Below are 18,158 nucleotides of genomic sequence, written 5' to 3' on the forward strand. Positions count from 1 at the left end.
ACAATAATTTTTTTTTTTTTTCAAATGCACAGCTGTTCAGTGATGCTCAGTGAATAACTTTACAATTACTCTGACGATGATAATGTGTTTCTTCCATGCAAGCTAATTTCAGCCCTACAGTAAATGCTTATATTCTCTTATCTGAAATGTCGTTTAAATTATGTGCTATCTACAGCTTTTAAAAAATGTTTTTAATTAAAGTGGAGAACACTGGGCAGATAGTTGGATTGATCTGCTACATAAAACAATTCATGACTGCTGGTTACTGTGCATGCAAATGCTACTATTTCCTTTTCAACTAAAGATATTTACAAGGGGTGGTATCTGCAAGTAATCTCTGCTCTGTTTATGTCATTGGAGACAATTCATTTGGAAGTCTGCCATGCGTGGGGCGGTTGGAATTCTTGTTTATGCTCTCTGTAGCTGGGTATACATGCAAAGTCTTTTGGGACAACAAACCCACAATTGACTGAAAATGAACACCAATGTGTGCTGACGTATCAGATCTGCTAGCCCTGTTTATCTACCTAATTTGAAATTCTTAATCCATATGTTCCAACCTGTTTTAGCAGAACACTACAGAACCTTAAGAAAAATGATGACAACAAATACAGTATGATCATGTATTTTCCATGCATGGTTAGCTTCCCATGCTGTAGTAAGTTTGATTGAACCTGTCACCAATGTAAAACTGTCATGGCCAGAGCTAAAAAAAAAAAAAAAAAAAATCAATCAAATTATATCCTTGAGCTGTTCTGGAAATGACTCACGATTATCATATTTCCTGAGACTTTACATCGTTTCTGTCTGCTCACAAGTATCCCTAGTGTAAAATAAGATTAGGTTTGGGTTTGATTTTAATCTATCTACACAAAAACATATAATATACAGTGTATCTATCTCTCTCTCTCTCTCTCTCTCTCTCTCTCTCTCTCTCTCTCTCTATATATATATATATATATATATAATGGATCAAAAGAATACCAGTCTTTCATAAGTTGGCCTTGGCTCAGTTGCTGAGATACTCAAGGGACAAAAAAGTACCTGACTAATAGAAAACAATACAAATATGATCAAGGATGGCAAGGGTCTGTTATATAAATATAAACATTGTATTACTAGTGTACTGTGATTGAATAATTTGCATAATGAAGTTTAAAAAACATGCCATTGCTGTAATTATTATTCTAGTGAATGACACAATGCTGCTTAAGGAAGGCAGGAGGGTGGGGGTAGGTGGCGGATGGATGGGTCTGAGTGGGTCTGGGGGGTATGTCTGCCCTATACCTAATCCAATGAATTAACATTTTATCTTTTGTCCAGCAGAAATCACATAATTAAAAAAAGTTTAATTGACTTTTTTGGTAGAATGCTATTGTGAGCCCAAGCATCGTGACACACTTGCACATTATAAATAACATGAAACTGGGAAAGTACATGTACTTTCTGAAAATAATGTGCAAACCTTGTAAAAAAAACAAACAAACATTTGTTTATAGTTAATACAGAAGGAAACCAGAAACACATGTATAAATAATGTCAACTAATTATGTTTTATACAGCCATAACATTTTAAAATTGTACGAGTATCTGAACTTAAACAATATTGCTACTCTTAGGAACTGATATTTGCATGTCTAAAATGTCCCCTTACATGCAACTGTTAATTTTATAAAATAATGGAACTTATAACATTATTACAACTACAAAAGATTGCATTACAGTAAAAAAAAAAGAAAGAAAATCAATAAGCATGTGAAATGAGCTGTTATGAAGCTTAAAAAAAAAAAATTCTCAAGGGTGTGGCAAGTAAATGAGGTCTATTAAAAACTCACTATATTGCAATGATTGCTTGCTTTTCATTTACTCTGAATGACAATGGCCCAGAAGGATTAGGAATTGCTTATCAGGATTAAGTCACACTGTATGCACAGTTTCAAGCACACCAGTTATTCAGTTGGAACATTAATCGTTTTGCACAGTCACAAGCAAAATGAAAACCAAACAGAAGAACAATACCAAGTGTATGTACCTCATTCCAAAATCCCTGACTTGTCCTAAAAGCGCAGGCACACATTTTTCAAAATGTTTGGTTGTGCTTCATAGTCTTGTGACAGGTAAAAGCTGACCCTATCTACCACTGTATGTCCCAAATTGTTTTAATTTGAACATTTATTACCATTGCTACTTTACTGCAATGCCTGACTTCAGAAGTATTAGCATAGCCTAACCTTAACTAAAGTACAATGACGCCCACCTCAGAACACAGAAAAGTTTGTTGTAAACCCTCCTAAAAAAAGCAGGACAATCAAACATTTAGTCATTTTACAAAGTTACGATAACAACGTACAAGTCTGCTTTTTTCCATTGTGAACAAAGCTATTGATTAATGAAGCAAGTGCAATTATGATTTTTGTGGTAATAATGGGGTTTACTATACATGGAGAACATAATTTTGGTAATTTGCAGTGATTGCAGAAGTAGTTGAGAGTAGTTGGACTAATGATTACCATGTTACAGTGATGCTAAAAAACAGGTACTGTAGTTATAGTATTTTTGCTACAGCTTCTCTTGTTAGGATCACAGTGCCAAAGTGATTTTTTTTCTCTTGCTTAGACCCCAGTACTAGCTGGTGATAATTAAATGTTCCCAAATCCAGTAAAGTGGCAGATAATGCAATGCTTCAAGTTTTCTCTTTTGCAACCAGGGACTTTAGGATAATAGAAAAAGTACATTTGAAATACATATAACATGAATCGCTGTTAGGCAAAGATATAAAAGAAACTGCATGGGTCTTAACAGTCTTTGATTCCTCTATGCTAGTATGCAATAAGAAATGTAAAAATGTAAATCACTCAAATGTTACAACACGTAACGTCACAATTCCCTTTAACTGCGGTGGACGAAACAAGCCAAAGTAATTGTTGTAGCCTTTTTAAGCTCCCCCAGATTAAATTAAAGCAGTTAGAAATGCACTTTGCATGCCAATGAATAAGGGAAGGTTCGTGTAATTGAAAATCGACAGGCAATATGTATTTATGGGCCAGGTGATTAAGAGGGATAAAAACTATTGACTTTCTGTGCATTTAGATCTTTCTTATAGGATTTCAGTCAACAAGTTTAACGGTGAAGGGACAAATTATCCTTTTTCTTGCTGTCAATATCCCTACCACAGCCTCTTACTGAATTGGCAAGCCAGTTGGATATTGTAACGTTGGTATATTAAAGGTTATTTTTAGATACAAACAACCACAGGACAAAATAAATTAATATCTATTTAAAGCGTTTTTGTACTGCATACATTGCAGAATAAATACAATAAATACACTTTGTAAAAAAAAAAAAAATCCTTTAAGGAAGTATTGTCAGGTACATTTTCAAATCTCTTTTCAAAGACATTGTCACTGCACTGTAATAAAGAAACATCTATATCTCTATATTTTTAAAGTAAGGATATTCCTTTCCAACAATTCCATTGAGTTAAATATCCCAATATAATAAAATAAATGCATACGAGTAAATGGAGACTGTGAAACTGGTTTATTTCCAGAAAGTGTTAATATAGCATCTTATTTTGATTAATTTAAATTAGCACAGTGGAAAATAGGAGGGCCCAATCATCAAATGTTGTTCTGTAAAATCTGAAAGAAGCAGAAATATAATTTAAGCAAGACTACTTCATCAACCACTGGTGAACTGAAAGTGGTAGAAGTCTGTAGTCTAGACTTATTCCTAAGTGACCACTGCTGTTATCAAAATTGAACAGGCCTGGAGAGAAAAAAGGGCTCTTAAATGCCATTGGTAGTGTTGTCCATCACTCCCGTTCTAAATTATAAGTGAATTGTGTAGGATAAATGATAATCTAAAGTTCACTGCACAGGAGTAATGTCTGAAAAGTCAGGGAGATTGTAATTTAATGCTTTCTTTCTTGAGAGGGTGGTACTCGTTTGGTTGAGGGTCCATCTTGCTCAAAGCCACCTTTGCCTGCGTCCTAGAGGGAGATGCCGTTGCAGTGCTGGCAAAGGGGGGGGGTTAAATAACAAGCTGGATGAAGATGGAATGACGAAGGAGCCCATTGCCCCTATCCCTTGGACCACACAATTGTTACAACACAAAAGCAAAAAATATACTATTTTTAGGTTTTAGTTTAACCAGTTGTTTAACATTATACTGTAGTACTCCCGGGTTTCTTTATGCTCATATAATACTATAAATAACACATCACTGTGTTTTATTTATGAAGCACAGAGCTCCTGCTGAAAGCTCACAGTCAAAAATGTGTTGTTTTTGTCTTCTTAAATCAGCAGGTTAATTACAAAGCCTGTGTGCATTGTAGGAAATTCTGAATTATTTATACTCTGACCATGTTATTCCATAAATATCTTTACACAGATCATTTTAAATGGCCCAAACTAGCATTATCGGCCGGTCAATTCATACTGCTGGGCAACTGATACATCTATAGAAATGTAATGTTTAATCCCCTGATATCAAGCCAAGCTTTAAAGTGTTGATTATTTCCTAATGGTATGAGACACTAGGTACAAAGTTAATGGACAGTAAAAGTTGATCAATATTGGTGCTACATTACTTTTCTATTGATTTGTTGCATGTTTTAGGCTTGTTAAGGACAAAACATTTCCTCTTTTTAGGCAAAAAGCAGCTGAACAATTAGAAGTTAATGAAATGCAAAATATCCAAGATGTACTGTAAACATGTTATCCAAAGAATTGGGAATATAATCAAGATGACTGTTAAGACACCTATGATGTGTAAATTTAAATGACCCACAAAAGGTGGATGTTACCAAGGGCTTATTTGGGCTGCAATAATCTGTCACATTGGAAGTGGCGTTCAGCTAAAATGAGCTAATTTCTTTCAAGGGCACTATTTAAGGTTTTCAATAATACAATCCTTAATTTAACATTTATATTTTCTAAGGATTTAAGGTGCTATACATATTTTACTGTAAGAAGTTTACATTATATATATATATATATATATATATATATATATATATATATATATATATATATATATATATATATATAATATATAATGTATAGCCCTCAGCCAAAGGAAACTATACAGTATCGTCATGAAGGGACACAAGTTGTCCACAAAGCACAGAATATCCAGTATCCAGTCCATATATGTTTTATTGAACAGCTTCAGAAAGATGTTTTCCTCGTGATGAAACAAAGAAAACACCTTTCTGAAGGAAAACAGTTTTCTTCGTGATGACAAGGTGAGCATGTCAGTCTAGGTCAGAGCGATTTCTTTGAGAACATATACCGCAGCTATGGGAGAATGAAAATATATGTACTGCTGCTATGAATAAAGAATGTTGTTAAGGACTTCAGGGCTGTAGTGCAATTATATGCCATATATATATATTCTTTAAATACACCTATAGCTGGTGTGAAATGCTACCCCACATGTTTCAAACATACAGTGTCTATTTTGTTTTTGTCTTTAGGCTAGTATGAACAACTTGGGTAGGAAACTATGAAAGCATAAAAGGAAAGCTCCTGTATTAGCCAGTAACATGCCCTTAGGTCTTAAACTCCTTTTTTCCAAAGTGCAACGTGCCTTAAGACAGTCAGCAGTTGATCAAGAGCTCACATATGCCCTTGATCTTTTTACTGACATACTGTACACTAGACTTCTTAGAACTACATAATAAAAGGAGAAGTTCTGTTTCACCCCATACAATATCTAAGCTCTACATGCCCAACCCCACAAGCCAGCAACCACTGTACCAAAAGTATACTTGTAATTACACATTTCTAACATTTATTTAGCAGATTATTTAGCAGATGCCTTTATCCAAGGCGACTTACAGAGACTAGGGTGTGTGAACTATGCATCAGCTGCAGAGTCACTTACAATTACGTCTCACCCGAAAGACGGAGCACAAGGAGGTTAAGTGACTTGCTCAGGGTCACACAATGAGTCTGTGGCTGAGGTGGGATATGAACCAGGGGCCTCCTACATTGGTAATAGTAATCTAAATTACATGTAGCGTTGTTACAATAAAATGATATAGCAATATTAAAATGCAGCCATGCTTTTTATCTTGCAGGAACAAATTATAATGTATTTTTCAGTGCTTTGCAGATTTCACAAGGCAGGGAATATTTTTAATTGCCAGCCAATAAGGGACAACACAACAGAGATAAGGCTGTATGTAATGGCGTCTGCATTGCAAGATACCATTGTCGTAAAGGTGATAGCACTGTGTTTTCACCAAGGTGTTTCATTCGGCTTGACACTATCTCCCATTTATGAAAAGCAAGATCAGTTTTTAATATCTGTAGAAAAATGTATGGGTGGCAATCCTTGCTTTAGGGAGTGATAATCAGACTCTAACAGGAGTCATATTTTATGGGCAGTTCAGTTATAGGCTCTCTTTGCATTGCATCCATTTGCAACACAAAATTAAAATGTGTCTGTATCCTCTTATGGCTCAAAAAAACCTATTCTGGGGAAAAAGGAAAGCTCAGGCCAATGCATTAGGGGCTACAACAGGGAAATCACAAACCCAGCTGTTCATTCTACTCTGTACAGCCAGAATTATTTCTTCTTTTATATTCTAACACTAAGAAGCAAGTTAGAGAATTTGCCTAATTTGCTAGTCTATTGATTGACATTGACATGAAGGTCAGTACATCACAAATCTACAGGTTCTACAAACAGTAGTATAATCTTAATTAGTGCAATACAAGCACAGTATAAGGGCACTACCAATACTAGTGGGTGTTTTAAGATGTAAAAGAAGCAATTTCCTCTGTGATCATTTGTAACCTTGTGTAATCTAACACTAAACAGAATGAAAACGTGTAATATAAAATGTCTACTTTATCATCATCCTATTATCATGTTGTTAAAAGCTGCTCCTTTAGATTTTAGAAGACATTTATTTCTGGTGACACATCTCCCCTCAAGCTTTAGGTTGGAGGATGAACTGCAGGTTGCATGTCTTTAGAAAAGGCTTGATGAGGCACAGTTTAAGATCCTAGAAGGAGGTGATTGGAAAAGAGCATTTCGACCACAGGAGGCCTGTGTACAGTACAGCCAACTTGTTTGGGCCAGACTCACACTGACAAGTCTGCCACTGAACTAGGCACTCGCTGCATCTCAACATTTCCTGTTTATAATGTTCTTCAGCCTGAAACAACACAGAGCAGCCAGTATTGTTGGAAGCTCTGCGAGTTTAATATATGCAGTTTTATTACAGTACTTTGTGGATTAATATGTGAGTATACCATTTTAAGTCTTTTTTTAAAGGATCACATATGAGCAATTGTGATCTAGTACTGTGCATCTGAGAGATAACGAAAATAGGAACTACAGATTGCTGTTTCATATAATAAGACTGAAGATAACATATTGTACAATAATTGTTTTATCCAATGTGTTCTTCAGTTATTTCTATGGCATCTGCTACCAGGGAGGTTATATATATATATATATATATATATATATATATATATATATATATATATATATATATATATATATATATAATATATAATATATATATATATATATATTGTTGACTGATACTGATCTGTCAAAGAGTTCATATATGTAGGTAATCATTCCCAGCTCAACACAGGGTCACTTTGTCTGTGATTCCAGGAATGGATGTTTGGCAGGATTATTTGGCCTACAACTGTAATTAAAACCTGGTGAGCTTCTAAGATAAGATCACGACTGGGTAAATAAAGTAGAGGCTGTAGCCATCTGTGCAATGACCCTGATGTTAAACTCTGAATTCATGACTCTGCAGCAAAAATAGAGCAGATTTTTACACATTTGAGATGTTAATATCTGATTTGTTTCATGTTCCAGGCAATGTATTTGGGCTAGCACATTAGGGCTACAGGCAATAAATAGCATGGAAGCAACCAGGAGACATATGTAGCTGTGAAGAAGGCCTCAAAATGTACTTACAATATGTAGCTGAAGAAAATCCCCAAGGCCCGCAGCGCTGTCAATCCGTACCAGGATCCCATCCTTCAGGGATGTGCTGAAGCCAACTGCAAGGCGGTCAGTGCGAGTACTTGGTCTGTCATTGGCTGGCCATGTGTATCTTATGAGCCCTCCCCCTTTGCCAAAGATGTATGTAGCCCCAGCTGCAACAGAAAAGAGAAACAGATTTTTAGAAATGTAACCTACTTCTCCTCACATCAATAAAAAGCAGATGAATATTACATTTCCAAGCCAATGGGAGAAAACATAAAAGCATGTATTTGACATTTATATTACATGATACATTTATTATGTAGACTTTTACATCTGGAAGCCTGGGTGTGAATTTGGAAAAAATGTTTGTTAGTCTCAAACTGAGGAATATTGTCAAGGCTGGGGTTGGCAGAGCTATGAGCTCACTGAGGGAAAGCTCTCTCCACTGTCACAATACGTCCCTTTTCTAAACCACTAAATTCCCAAGCACCAAAGTTAATTTAGTTTAGCTTATATCGACTAAGGTACTGTAATATCTAAGTCTGCAAAATCTAAAGCAGTATTTTGTATGTCACTTGGACATTGATAGAGAAATGAACACATATACTGTATGTATAAGCCACGTAAGAACCGGCAATGAAACATATGAATCCAGTTAAATTTATTTTTCTCAGCAGCAGGAAGTGTTATTTTCTGAATACCAAAATTCTTATGAGAGAGGGTTAAATCAGTATAACATTTTAAAAAATGTATTCAAAAAGGCATCTGCTTCAAAATGAATGCTAGCAGATGTATTTTTTTTAACAACAGCTTTTAAATTAATATACCGGTATATCAAACCATTCAACACTTGAGACTTTATATCTACAGGATATGCAATTAGGAAGTTATAAAAATATGGTTATTGATTATATATCTTGAAAAAAAATATTGTGTGATGTATGTTAAAGACAATATTCAGGAGGAATTTTAAAGTAATCTGGAGACCAACCTTAAACACTGTTGTTTGTTGCAGTACTGGCATTATTAATGCTAAATGTTTCTTACTAAAGAGTATTTACTGTTTACGACTCACCCTTCTACATGGTCTAAATGCTAGTTCTCTGTAAGAATATTAGAAGGTTCCCTGTATTCTGTATATACTACGCCAACACTAATCAGTTTAAAACGATTCCAAAAGCTGGCATGGAATTCCATTTAAAGCAGAATAAACATTATTATTTTGAAATGTACAAAAAAACATCACTATTGTATTACCCATAGTATACAATGATTACTTGCAAGAAATTATCAAACATTTTCGCAAGGTTGTAAAGGCTCAGGTTAGCTACCTGTCAAACATTAAACTAGCACACCAATCAACCTTCTACCTTCACACTTCAATCTGAGATTGTGAATGTCAAGCTGGCTTGTCTTAATTAGAATTCTAATGTGAAAAGAAGCATCTGGCCTTCAGACTCACTGCTCCAAACCAGTTAGCATGTGTGCACCAATAGATCGTCCTCCATCTTTAAAACCACACACAAACGTGAAGGGGACATACCTCTCAATGTACCTTACAAAGGTGTGGTTACTTCATTTTGGAACAATGTTGCCAAGATTAGACAGAAAACAGCACTTGTTTTAAGCTTTCAGAACAGAAATGCTGGCAAAGCTTTAGGTGGAGGAGAGGTGTTAATGAAATCTAATAAAGGATTACAAGAAGTTATAATAAAGTGGTGTATGTCCAACAGAGGCCCCACTGTTCAACTAATATATATATATATATATATATATATATATATATATATATATATATATATATATATATATAAGGGCAGCTGGCTCTTTGAGCTAATATATATATATATATATATATATATATATATATATATATATATATATATATATATAGTACTACTCTTAATAATGTATTACCACTACAATAACCTTAGTCTTTTTATCAATGTGCTCTTATTCTGTACAGTTTTCCCAGGTTCCAGTGAACTGAAAGGTTGGCCTTCTGCTGAGTTTAAAAGCCAGAGGCTGTTCTGCAGGAGGCTAATTATCAAATGCAATAGCTTCTGTGTATTTATGATAACAAGGTTTTAATCATGTGTATTCTGAAATGATTTGGTAGGGATGCTGCTGATATTTTTGTATTACTGACTCCAAGATTAAAGCATTAAACTAAATGAGCCTTTACACACTGTTCACATGTTTAATATTAAATCAGGCTTAAGGGTTCAAACTGTAAGATACATGTCTTAATCACGTTTTGGTTTGAAAAGGCTAAGGTAGGCAGGTTTAGCACAGCATTGCCTTTCAGTCATCTTAAGCCACTGACTTTTAGCCCTTAGCCATTCTAGCCTGTAGTCAAGATATGTCAGATTTCCTTTTGACAGCAAGGTTGTAGTCAAAAAGACCTCAGGCTAATATTGGGTAATTGAAAACCCATATTATTATCATCATTAGTATTATTATTATTATTAGTATTATTATTATTATAAACACATACACATATATACTCATTGGTATAATAAGGAAAGTTTGCAACAGCTTTTATGTATCTTGGAAACAACACTGTATAGAGTTATGCCTTTAAATGTTGTAGTGTTTAGCCCACAGTAAAACCCACCTTCCATTAAGCTGCAACCTTATCAGTACTGTGTGTATTGAAAGGCCTTTAAAATAACTTTACTTGCCTGCAGTGTTATATGTGACTTCATTATGCCTTAGTCTAAGTTAAGGTGTTCAATAAATCATTGGGAATGCATTATTAGCTGGCTAACAGCATAAGAATGTTAACCTTAATGCAAACCATGTATGTATACTCCCACTCAGAAATGCATGTACAGCAACCGTAAGTGCCAGGCAATTGCCTATTTAAATGACTTCTATAGTATTTTTTGGGGGGATACTATGTTTCTGACTTGTCTATTTGCATTATTTAATTCAATCTGTCATTAGTTTCTGTTGTTTACTCCTGTAAACCAGAGACCACATTCAAATGAAAAAAGAACCATTCAGATTTTTTTTTTTTATATATATACAGTGTTGCAGGTTTAAAAATGCTTTTAATTTGTCATTTTTCTTAAGAAGTGCTAATAGTGGGTTGTAGTGCCAAATGCAGCTGAACAGGTGGGCCTCAGGTAAAAAAAAGGTTTGGGAACCCCTGATATAGGGTATGGATAAAGCAAGGGGTATTTTAATGTACAATTATTACAAAGAGCTACTACCACTGGTCCAATTATTCACCAATTATACCAATCAGATGTATGTTGGTTACTCAGCAGATTAACATACTAAGACAGTGATTCGTATTAATTTATTGTAATTTTCAAACTGAAAGCAATGTAAACTTGCAGTTGTATTATGCATCTGCCATGGTGCATTTATCAAGTTTCCATACTGTTCTTATTGTAAGCTCTAATAATATTCACTTGGGTAACATCAGTTGATTTATATGTTAGTGACAACTAGAGTAAATGTGGGGCACAACAGACATCACAACACTGATTCAATTCTGATTGCATTGGTTTCTTTTCAGCTAAATAAATACAGTAATATTAAAAACTTCACTTATGTATTAGAAAAATCCCAAACCTTAAATCTACCAAAGACCATATGCCTGAAGCACTTAAAAAATAAAAAAAATGATATTGCTAAATACATATTCCAATATAGTAATCTGTATTTTGTTTACTGCCAGGGTGATTAGTAATTTTTATATTAAATACTAGATACAAAATGATGATCACATCATCACTAGCTTCAAACAAATTTAAATAATAATTATTGCCAACCTTCCTTTTTGTAAACCTGGACACCACAAAAAAAGCGTCACTTGTTTCAATACTTTTTTTTCCCTCCACCAAAATATATCTGGCTGTTCTACTATTATATCACAGGTTTTCAGTGTGCAGCAGTGGATGTTACACTTACATGGTATCTCACACCTCCACCATAATAAATATGTTTAACAACCGACAAATTGAACTTCAGGTCATCATTTCCTATGCCTACCAAAATGACCTTCAAAATAGGCTTCAGCAGATCAGCAGCTAACACTGTATCATGCACCAACCATTGTAACAAATACATATGATTTTCAATATAACAAAACAAAAGAATGGCAAAAAGAATAATACAGGCTTACCTACGTCATGCTTTTGGGCAGCATTACCAAATAGCATTCTTATTGCAACTAGGATCAGCTGTTTAAGAATGTTCATGATGTGTTCTTGCTTTTTTATGACATATTCTGTATGACTAATGTTAAAGAATAAGAATGCTATTGATGCTTGGTATTCTTGGTGGCAGACACACATTCGACTGAATTTACAACCAAACCCGAGGATAGAGAACCAAAGAAAGCACCTCTGCCCTCAGGATTTACAGCACAGCAAATTGTTTTAATAATTAGGCTATTTTGCCTTACCACGGTGAAATGTGAAATTCTAAATATTTACATAAACACAATACCTATGACCCAAGATGGTGATCCCAGAATCTTTTTGTCCATATAACAATATATATTATGATTATTATTATTATTTATTTATTTATTTTTCAACTTATTTTCTTAAATGCACTGATTATGTGTTTTTCATATAAAAATGTCACACATGCATTGCATTGTTCAAAGCCAAAGTGACATCACTTTAAAAGCAACTATGTTTAGCTCCCTTTTCACCCTGTTTCTCATATTGGAAAGACAGGCACGTGAGAAAGAAACCCTTTGATAATCCTTCATGGATTAACGAGGGGACTGAAATCAAGTTTAAAATGTCACTTGCCCAAGCCTCTTTTATATCTGAGCCAACGGTTTATAAAATGAGAACCTTATTGATTTAAACTAAATCAGCACACTCTCTGCTAAAAGAAAAGTGACAGAGCATGGGAAACACAAAGTGTACTGCTGTGGCATTTGCCATGCCTAACCCCTGGCCCAATGTGAAATAAAATATTACTACTACTAATAATAACGATGTCTTGGTATACTGCATGTAATACAGTCAACCTTCGTTAACTCGACTGGTGGATAACTCGACACCTTCGCTTAAGTCGACAGACAGCCTTGGCCCTGGATTTTTGCCATATATAATATATGCATCCTGCCTCTTAATTTGACACCACGCTTTACTCGTAACTCAACACTTATTACCGGTACCGAAGGGATACAAACTATTAAAAAGATAAGTGGATAATTCAACACTGTCGTTTCACGTGACTGCCCCCTGACTGGAGATGGAGCATTCATTCATTCATTCATTCATTCGCATCTACCAAGTGCAGCTGGTTACAGTATCAGTTCACAATGCGTGAGAAGCAGAAAATGTGTTCTCGTTCAACTGGCTTTAACGCTCAGGTTATTTGGGATAACAAGTTTGTCAGCAGAACTTTCAAAGTGCGAGTTTTTGCATGCGAAACAATCGACACTGCTTGATTTCTGAGTGAAACTAAGTTGTTTATTATTGGTTTTGTTCACTGAGTTAATTCTGCATAATGTACATTTGTTAACTTTGACTGTAGTTACATGTGTCATGCAAGGGTTGTCAGGAATGTCAAATTTAATTACTGCCTGGAAAATTGCCTCCCAGGCCCTCGTGTCATAACAAACTAAAACACTGGTAACAGGGACAAAAAGAAAAAGAAAAAAAAATCAATACACAGATTCTTACAGCTTATTGGATTTCACACGGAATGACAAAAAATGCACTGCACCTTTAACACATGAAACGTAGCAGTAGAAAATAAATATCAATGATATACATATATATTTCCATCAAAACACAATGCTTTGTCTTCCATCATCCTCAGGTGGCATAGATGGAATTAAGCCAACAGTAGGTATGCAGATTGATATGCTAGTTACTGTCAGCTTTGAAGAACTGCAGTTTAAGCCCAAGGAAGACTTAAAGACTGCCAGAGGCACCAAATGATGTTCTGGGACCACCACACTGGGTCACACAGGCCTCTGTAGCTAAAGCCTATAGATTTGTATAACATTAATACAGGCATCATACACTGTACCATTAATTTGTTAAGATTTCACTAGACATACATATTTACTGGGGCAAATAACAGCATCTTTCAAATTGTTATAATTAGTTTTACCATTGGCTCAGTGTGAAAGCTTTTTTAATATTTGGATAAATCAGCTGTCAATCAGAGAAGCTCAGCAAATTGACTTTGAAACCAAGTCACTCTCTACTCTTACTATTACCAGTGCATCTTTAATGCATCAGATGCTTCAAACAGCCTACGTAGGCACGATTCATGTTGTTCCACACTCACAGTGCTCACACAATGGATGCTTTCAAAGCTTTCAAAATCATTAAAAGTTAAGTTGGACTGAGTCAGTTATCCAACTGTCAGACGTCTGCACATTCCAGCTGAAATAAATACTTTCTATTTAGATGAAAGCAGGAGCAGCTTCATAACTAGAAGCTCTAATCCTCTGGGGATTACCACAACAGCAGCTGTGCAACATTTCAAGCGTCAGGAGTGATGTGAACGTGAGCTATAGATATTTGTTAAATCCTGAAGAATGTTTTATTTACTGCTTACAACAGAAAGATGATATATGGGTAACACTTTAGTGTCGGTATCCCTTGATTATAAACAATAGCAAAATAACAATGGCAAAAGTGTACAATAATAGTACAATAATATAACTGTTCATTGAATTACTACAACTACGACTATGACTACTACAAATAATATCTGATACTACCACTGCGGTTTGGGGGTAATTAATAGATAAGAAGTTCAATGTGATCTCTAAAGCACTGACTGACAAGGTTAGAACTCTAGATGACGCAAGACATTTTCTGAAGAGCTGTCAAGAGAAAATTATTTTTAAACTACAGTAGAAGTCAATATGTGAACTTGCTAAAATGCATTATGTTCGAGAGGGAGAAAATCTGAAATCAAAATTGCTATTTTCTGGTAACCAAAAAAAAAAAAAAGAAAAAGAAATGAAACGACATGTAAAATTACAAATAAACTGGAATAGATTATAAATAGAGATATAAGCTTGTTGAGCTTTTCCCCAAAAGATAATACTGCTGTCTAAGATAAACTAAATTAAATTATATGGAAACCGAAACACCGACTACTGCTTGTCAGTATATAATGACATAATAATTACTTTCAAAGACAATAATTTATGTCAGAATCAAAATAGGATCCGACTGGGTTGTCAAGGATTGTGTCTTGTCACTGAAATAAAAACACTGTAGGCCTAAACTGATCGAAACTATTCTGTAAATGCAATTTTAGCTACAGTATGTCACGATTAACCTCACAGACTTCTGTACCAAAGGTGTATTCCCAATGCTACAGCAGGAATGTAGCAAGCATATTCAAAACCTTGCTATCGGCAGTGGCGTCTCCAAATTGCAGCAAATGTAATCAACTCGTATTGACTTATATTCATGTTCTTCAGTATTTGTCATGCTGTATGTTTGTCACTTGGTAATACATTGCATTTATAATAACTCCTTCTCATAACAAATGGCACAGCAATCAGAATAATGATTTTGAAAATAAAGGCAAAATTAATAGTGGTTGAACAACCACCAGAAAATAAAAATGTGAATGACATTCAGACAATGTTATTAAAATAATAATAATCCTACCATTTTAGTACAATTACCCTAAATGTTCAGTGAGCATTCATTTATTTCCCTAACACGGATAGGCACATTATGTTGATATTTTGATATTTTATAAATCAGGTACATACGACTTACAATTCTATCTAGGCTGTCTTAGCAATTGTTCAAAGAGAAAGCTAAATTAACAGAAGACTGTACTGTGTATGCAATACACATAAAAGGCTTCTGTATACTACTATCTTTGTTTTGTATGACTTCTATGTGACAAGGACAACACAAGAAGGAAATCCAAATACAAAAAGGTTAGTTTTAAAGGTAAATTCATTGAAGCTATACTTTTATATTCTCAGGAAAGACTGAGGTGTGAAGCCTGTTTCACATTTCAGTGCTTTACTGACTGACTAAATTTAATAACAACATATAGAGGAAGAAATCACAATAAAAAAGCCACACATGTCCATCTACATAAATATCTAAAGGAATTGTTGCCCCTTCATTGTTTGTAACTCCACACTTCCTAATATATTGGATGCAATTTGTACAATTCAGGAATATACTTTGTATTCTATTTTGAAATTATGATAAATGGTCTCTGACACTAAGCATTACAATTGCTTCATGTTTCCTTGCAGTATTTCCCTATTCCAGATACAGGCCCACTGCTTGCTAAATGAGACCTGGCTTCATTAATGAGCTACTCCATAACCTGTGTTGATGGCCTGACGTCTGTTTCAATTTGTGTCAAAGGTTTCTATGGACAGTTTCATCTCCTCTGTAAATCTCCCCTCAATTCTACCCAAAGATGTAAAGATATTTCAATGCTGTACCTGAATTGCTTCCCAGAAGCAGTATGAGGAATGTGACTTTGTTGTTGTTTTTTTTTTTTAAAACCACAAAAGAAAAATGTTTCCACAGCACAGAAATAAAAGATCAACACAGATGATAAGTATGGTAGCCTCTAAAAGTGAAACGTGTATAGACAATTAAACTTGACCCACACATGAAGGTGCACTGATTTGATGATGCTCATTTAAAAAGAGTACGAGGGAGTGTGGGTAGAACTTCATTTAAACAAACATTTTTAATGGACAAACACAAATTAAATAGTTTTTGAAAAAGAAAACATCAAGTGCTAAGCAAGTGAGATGGTTTGTAATTCATTTATATATATATTCTCACCTATGCTTATAAGTTTGCACAGACAGGCCCAATTTGTTTTGTATTCCTTGATTCAAGTCATTTTGATAATCCACTTATAGTAATAACAGTTTGAATATCTTTAGAATGGACACATGTATTATTAGAAAATGTTCCCTGAAGTATCAAGAAGTAGGGAGGATGGGTGTCATACTGTAGAGTAAAATGTATTGGTAATCTAATGAAAGAAAATGGGTTGGTAATGTTTAAACAGTTTGCTGAAGGTGACTTTGGCATACGTAGTTGCTATGACAACGACTCAGTTAGCCTTAGTTGTAGAGCGATAAAGCATGAGCAAGAATTTATGTGAAAGGAGGAAATGTGCTGAACAATGAACCACTGTAAAAGAGAGTAGTTATGGGTTGGTTGCACTTGAATGGAGCAACAGCTGAATAACTAATTTCTGTTGATAATTAGTAACATAACAGAAACACATTGTAGTCACTTATGGTCTGAGTTTACTAGTGTATCAATCTGAGGCTGAGGCCAGGGGTGAGATAATTGCCTATCTCTGTTCATACTAGTGGCATATATTGTATTTAAACAATAACATTCAATGTAGAATGCAATGTGGGTATTTGGAACAAATAAGTGGTAGGTAAACATTGTTAAAATGTGAAACATGGGCTGGTCTGGTCTCATCCTTATAGCATAACAAAGTATTTAATTCCATATCATTATCTTCCATTCATAAACCTTACAATACTTCAGATACAAATGTCTTATATCCCAAGTAAATATTGTAAAATGATTTTTTTTCCCTAATGGGAAAGCCATTCATTGGATTCTGCACACAATAATGATTTCATTATTGTGATTTAAAAATAAGCCGCAAGCCATTAAAACTGAACGTCTTCCCGAACGCCATTCATTTAATTACCTCATCTATTTCTATTAGGAAATGTTGTCATGAGTTGCTGTAAGGTGAAGCAAGTGGATTGAGGTAAGGAGAAAATGGTAAGAAAAAAGAAAAACTGAATAGAAAAACCTGCCTGATCATCACAAAATCAGCATTATCTCACTGTCCAAAGGGAAGTCCTTCTCAAGCCTGTATGCTTGAACAGGCCCATATTTACATAATACTTCTGTAATGACATGTACTTTTGCTGTTTTATGGTATAATGTATAATAACTAAACTGATTAATGTATCACTGTTTTGGACATTCTGAAAGCTGATATGTGAAGATGTTTTACTACCATATTTACATGATTTAAAAATGAAATCTGGTTAATTACAGCGCCGTACTGTAACTACTGTACAATGTGCTGTTTTTGTCTCTGGCAGCTTTCGATATTTGAGGAAATGTTTACTTAGAAAGGGGAAACTTAAGCATTCTCAAGATTGAGGCATTTTTTTTTTTTTTTTTTTTAACAAATTTTTAAAA

General features: G+C 34.6%; 1 protein-coding gene across 39 annotated transcripts in view; it reads right to left on the bottom strand.

Annotated features, from left to right (window-relative positions):
* Positions 1-18,158, bottom strand: part of LOC117417766 (neurexin-3) — a 299,691-nt gene that overhangs the window by 68,153 nt on the left and 213,380 nt on the right. For all 39 annotated transcript variants that reach the window (XR_009307701.1, XR_009307700.1, XR_009307699.1 and 36 more), the window contains one exon: positions 7,960-8,141. Coding sequence is in view for 36 of the 39 variants with exons in the window: in XM_058991756.1 (XP_058847739.1) it covers positions 7,960-8,141 (182 nt within the window). In the remaining 3 variants the exon portion in view is untranslated. The remainder of the gene's footprint in view (positions 1-7,959; positions 8,142-18,158) is intronic.

This window comes from Acipenser ruthenus, chromosome 18 (assembly GCF_902713425.1).
Source record: "Acipenser ruthenus chromosome 18, fAciRut3.2 maternal haplotype, whole genome shotgun sequence".
NCBI lineage: Eukaryota > Metazoa > Chordata > Actinopteri > Acipenseriformes > Acipenseridae > Acipenser > Acipenser ruthenus.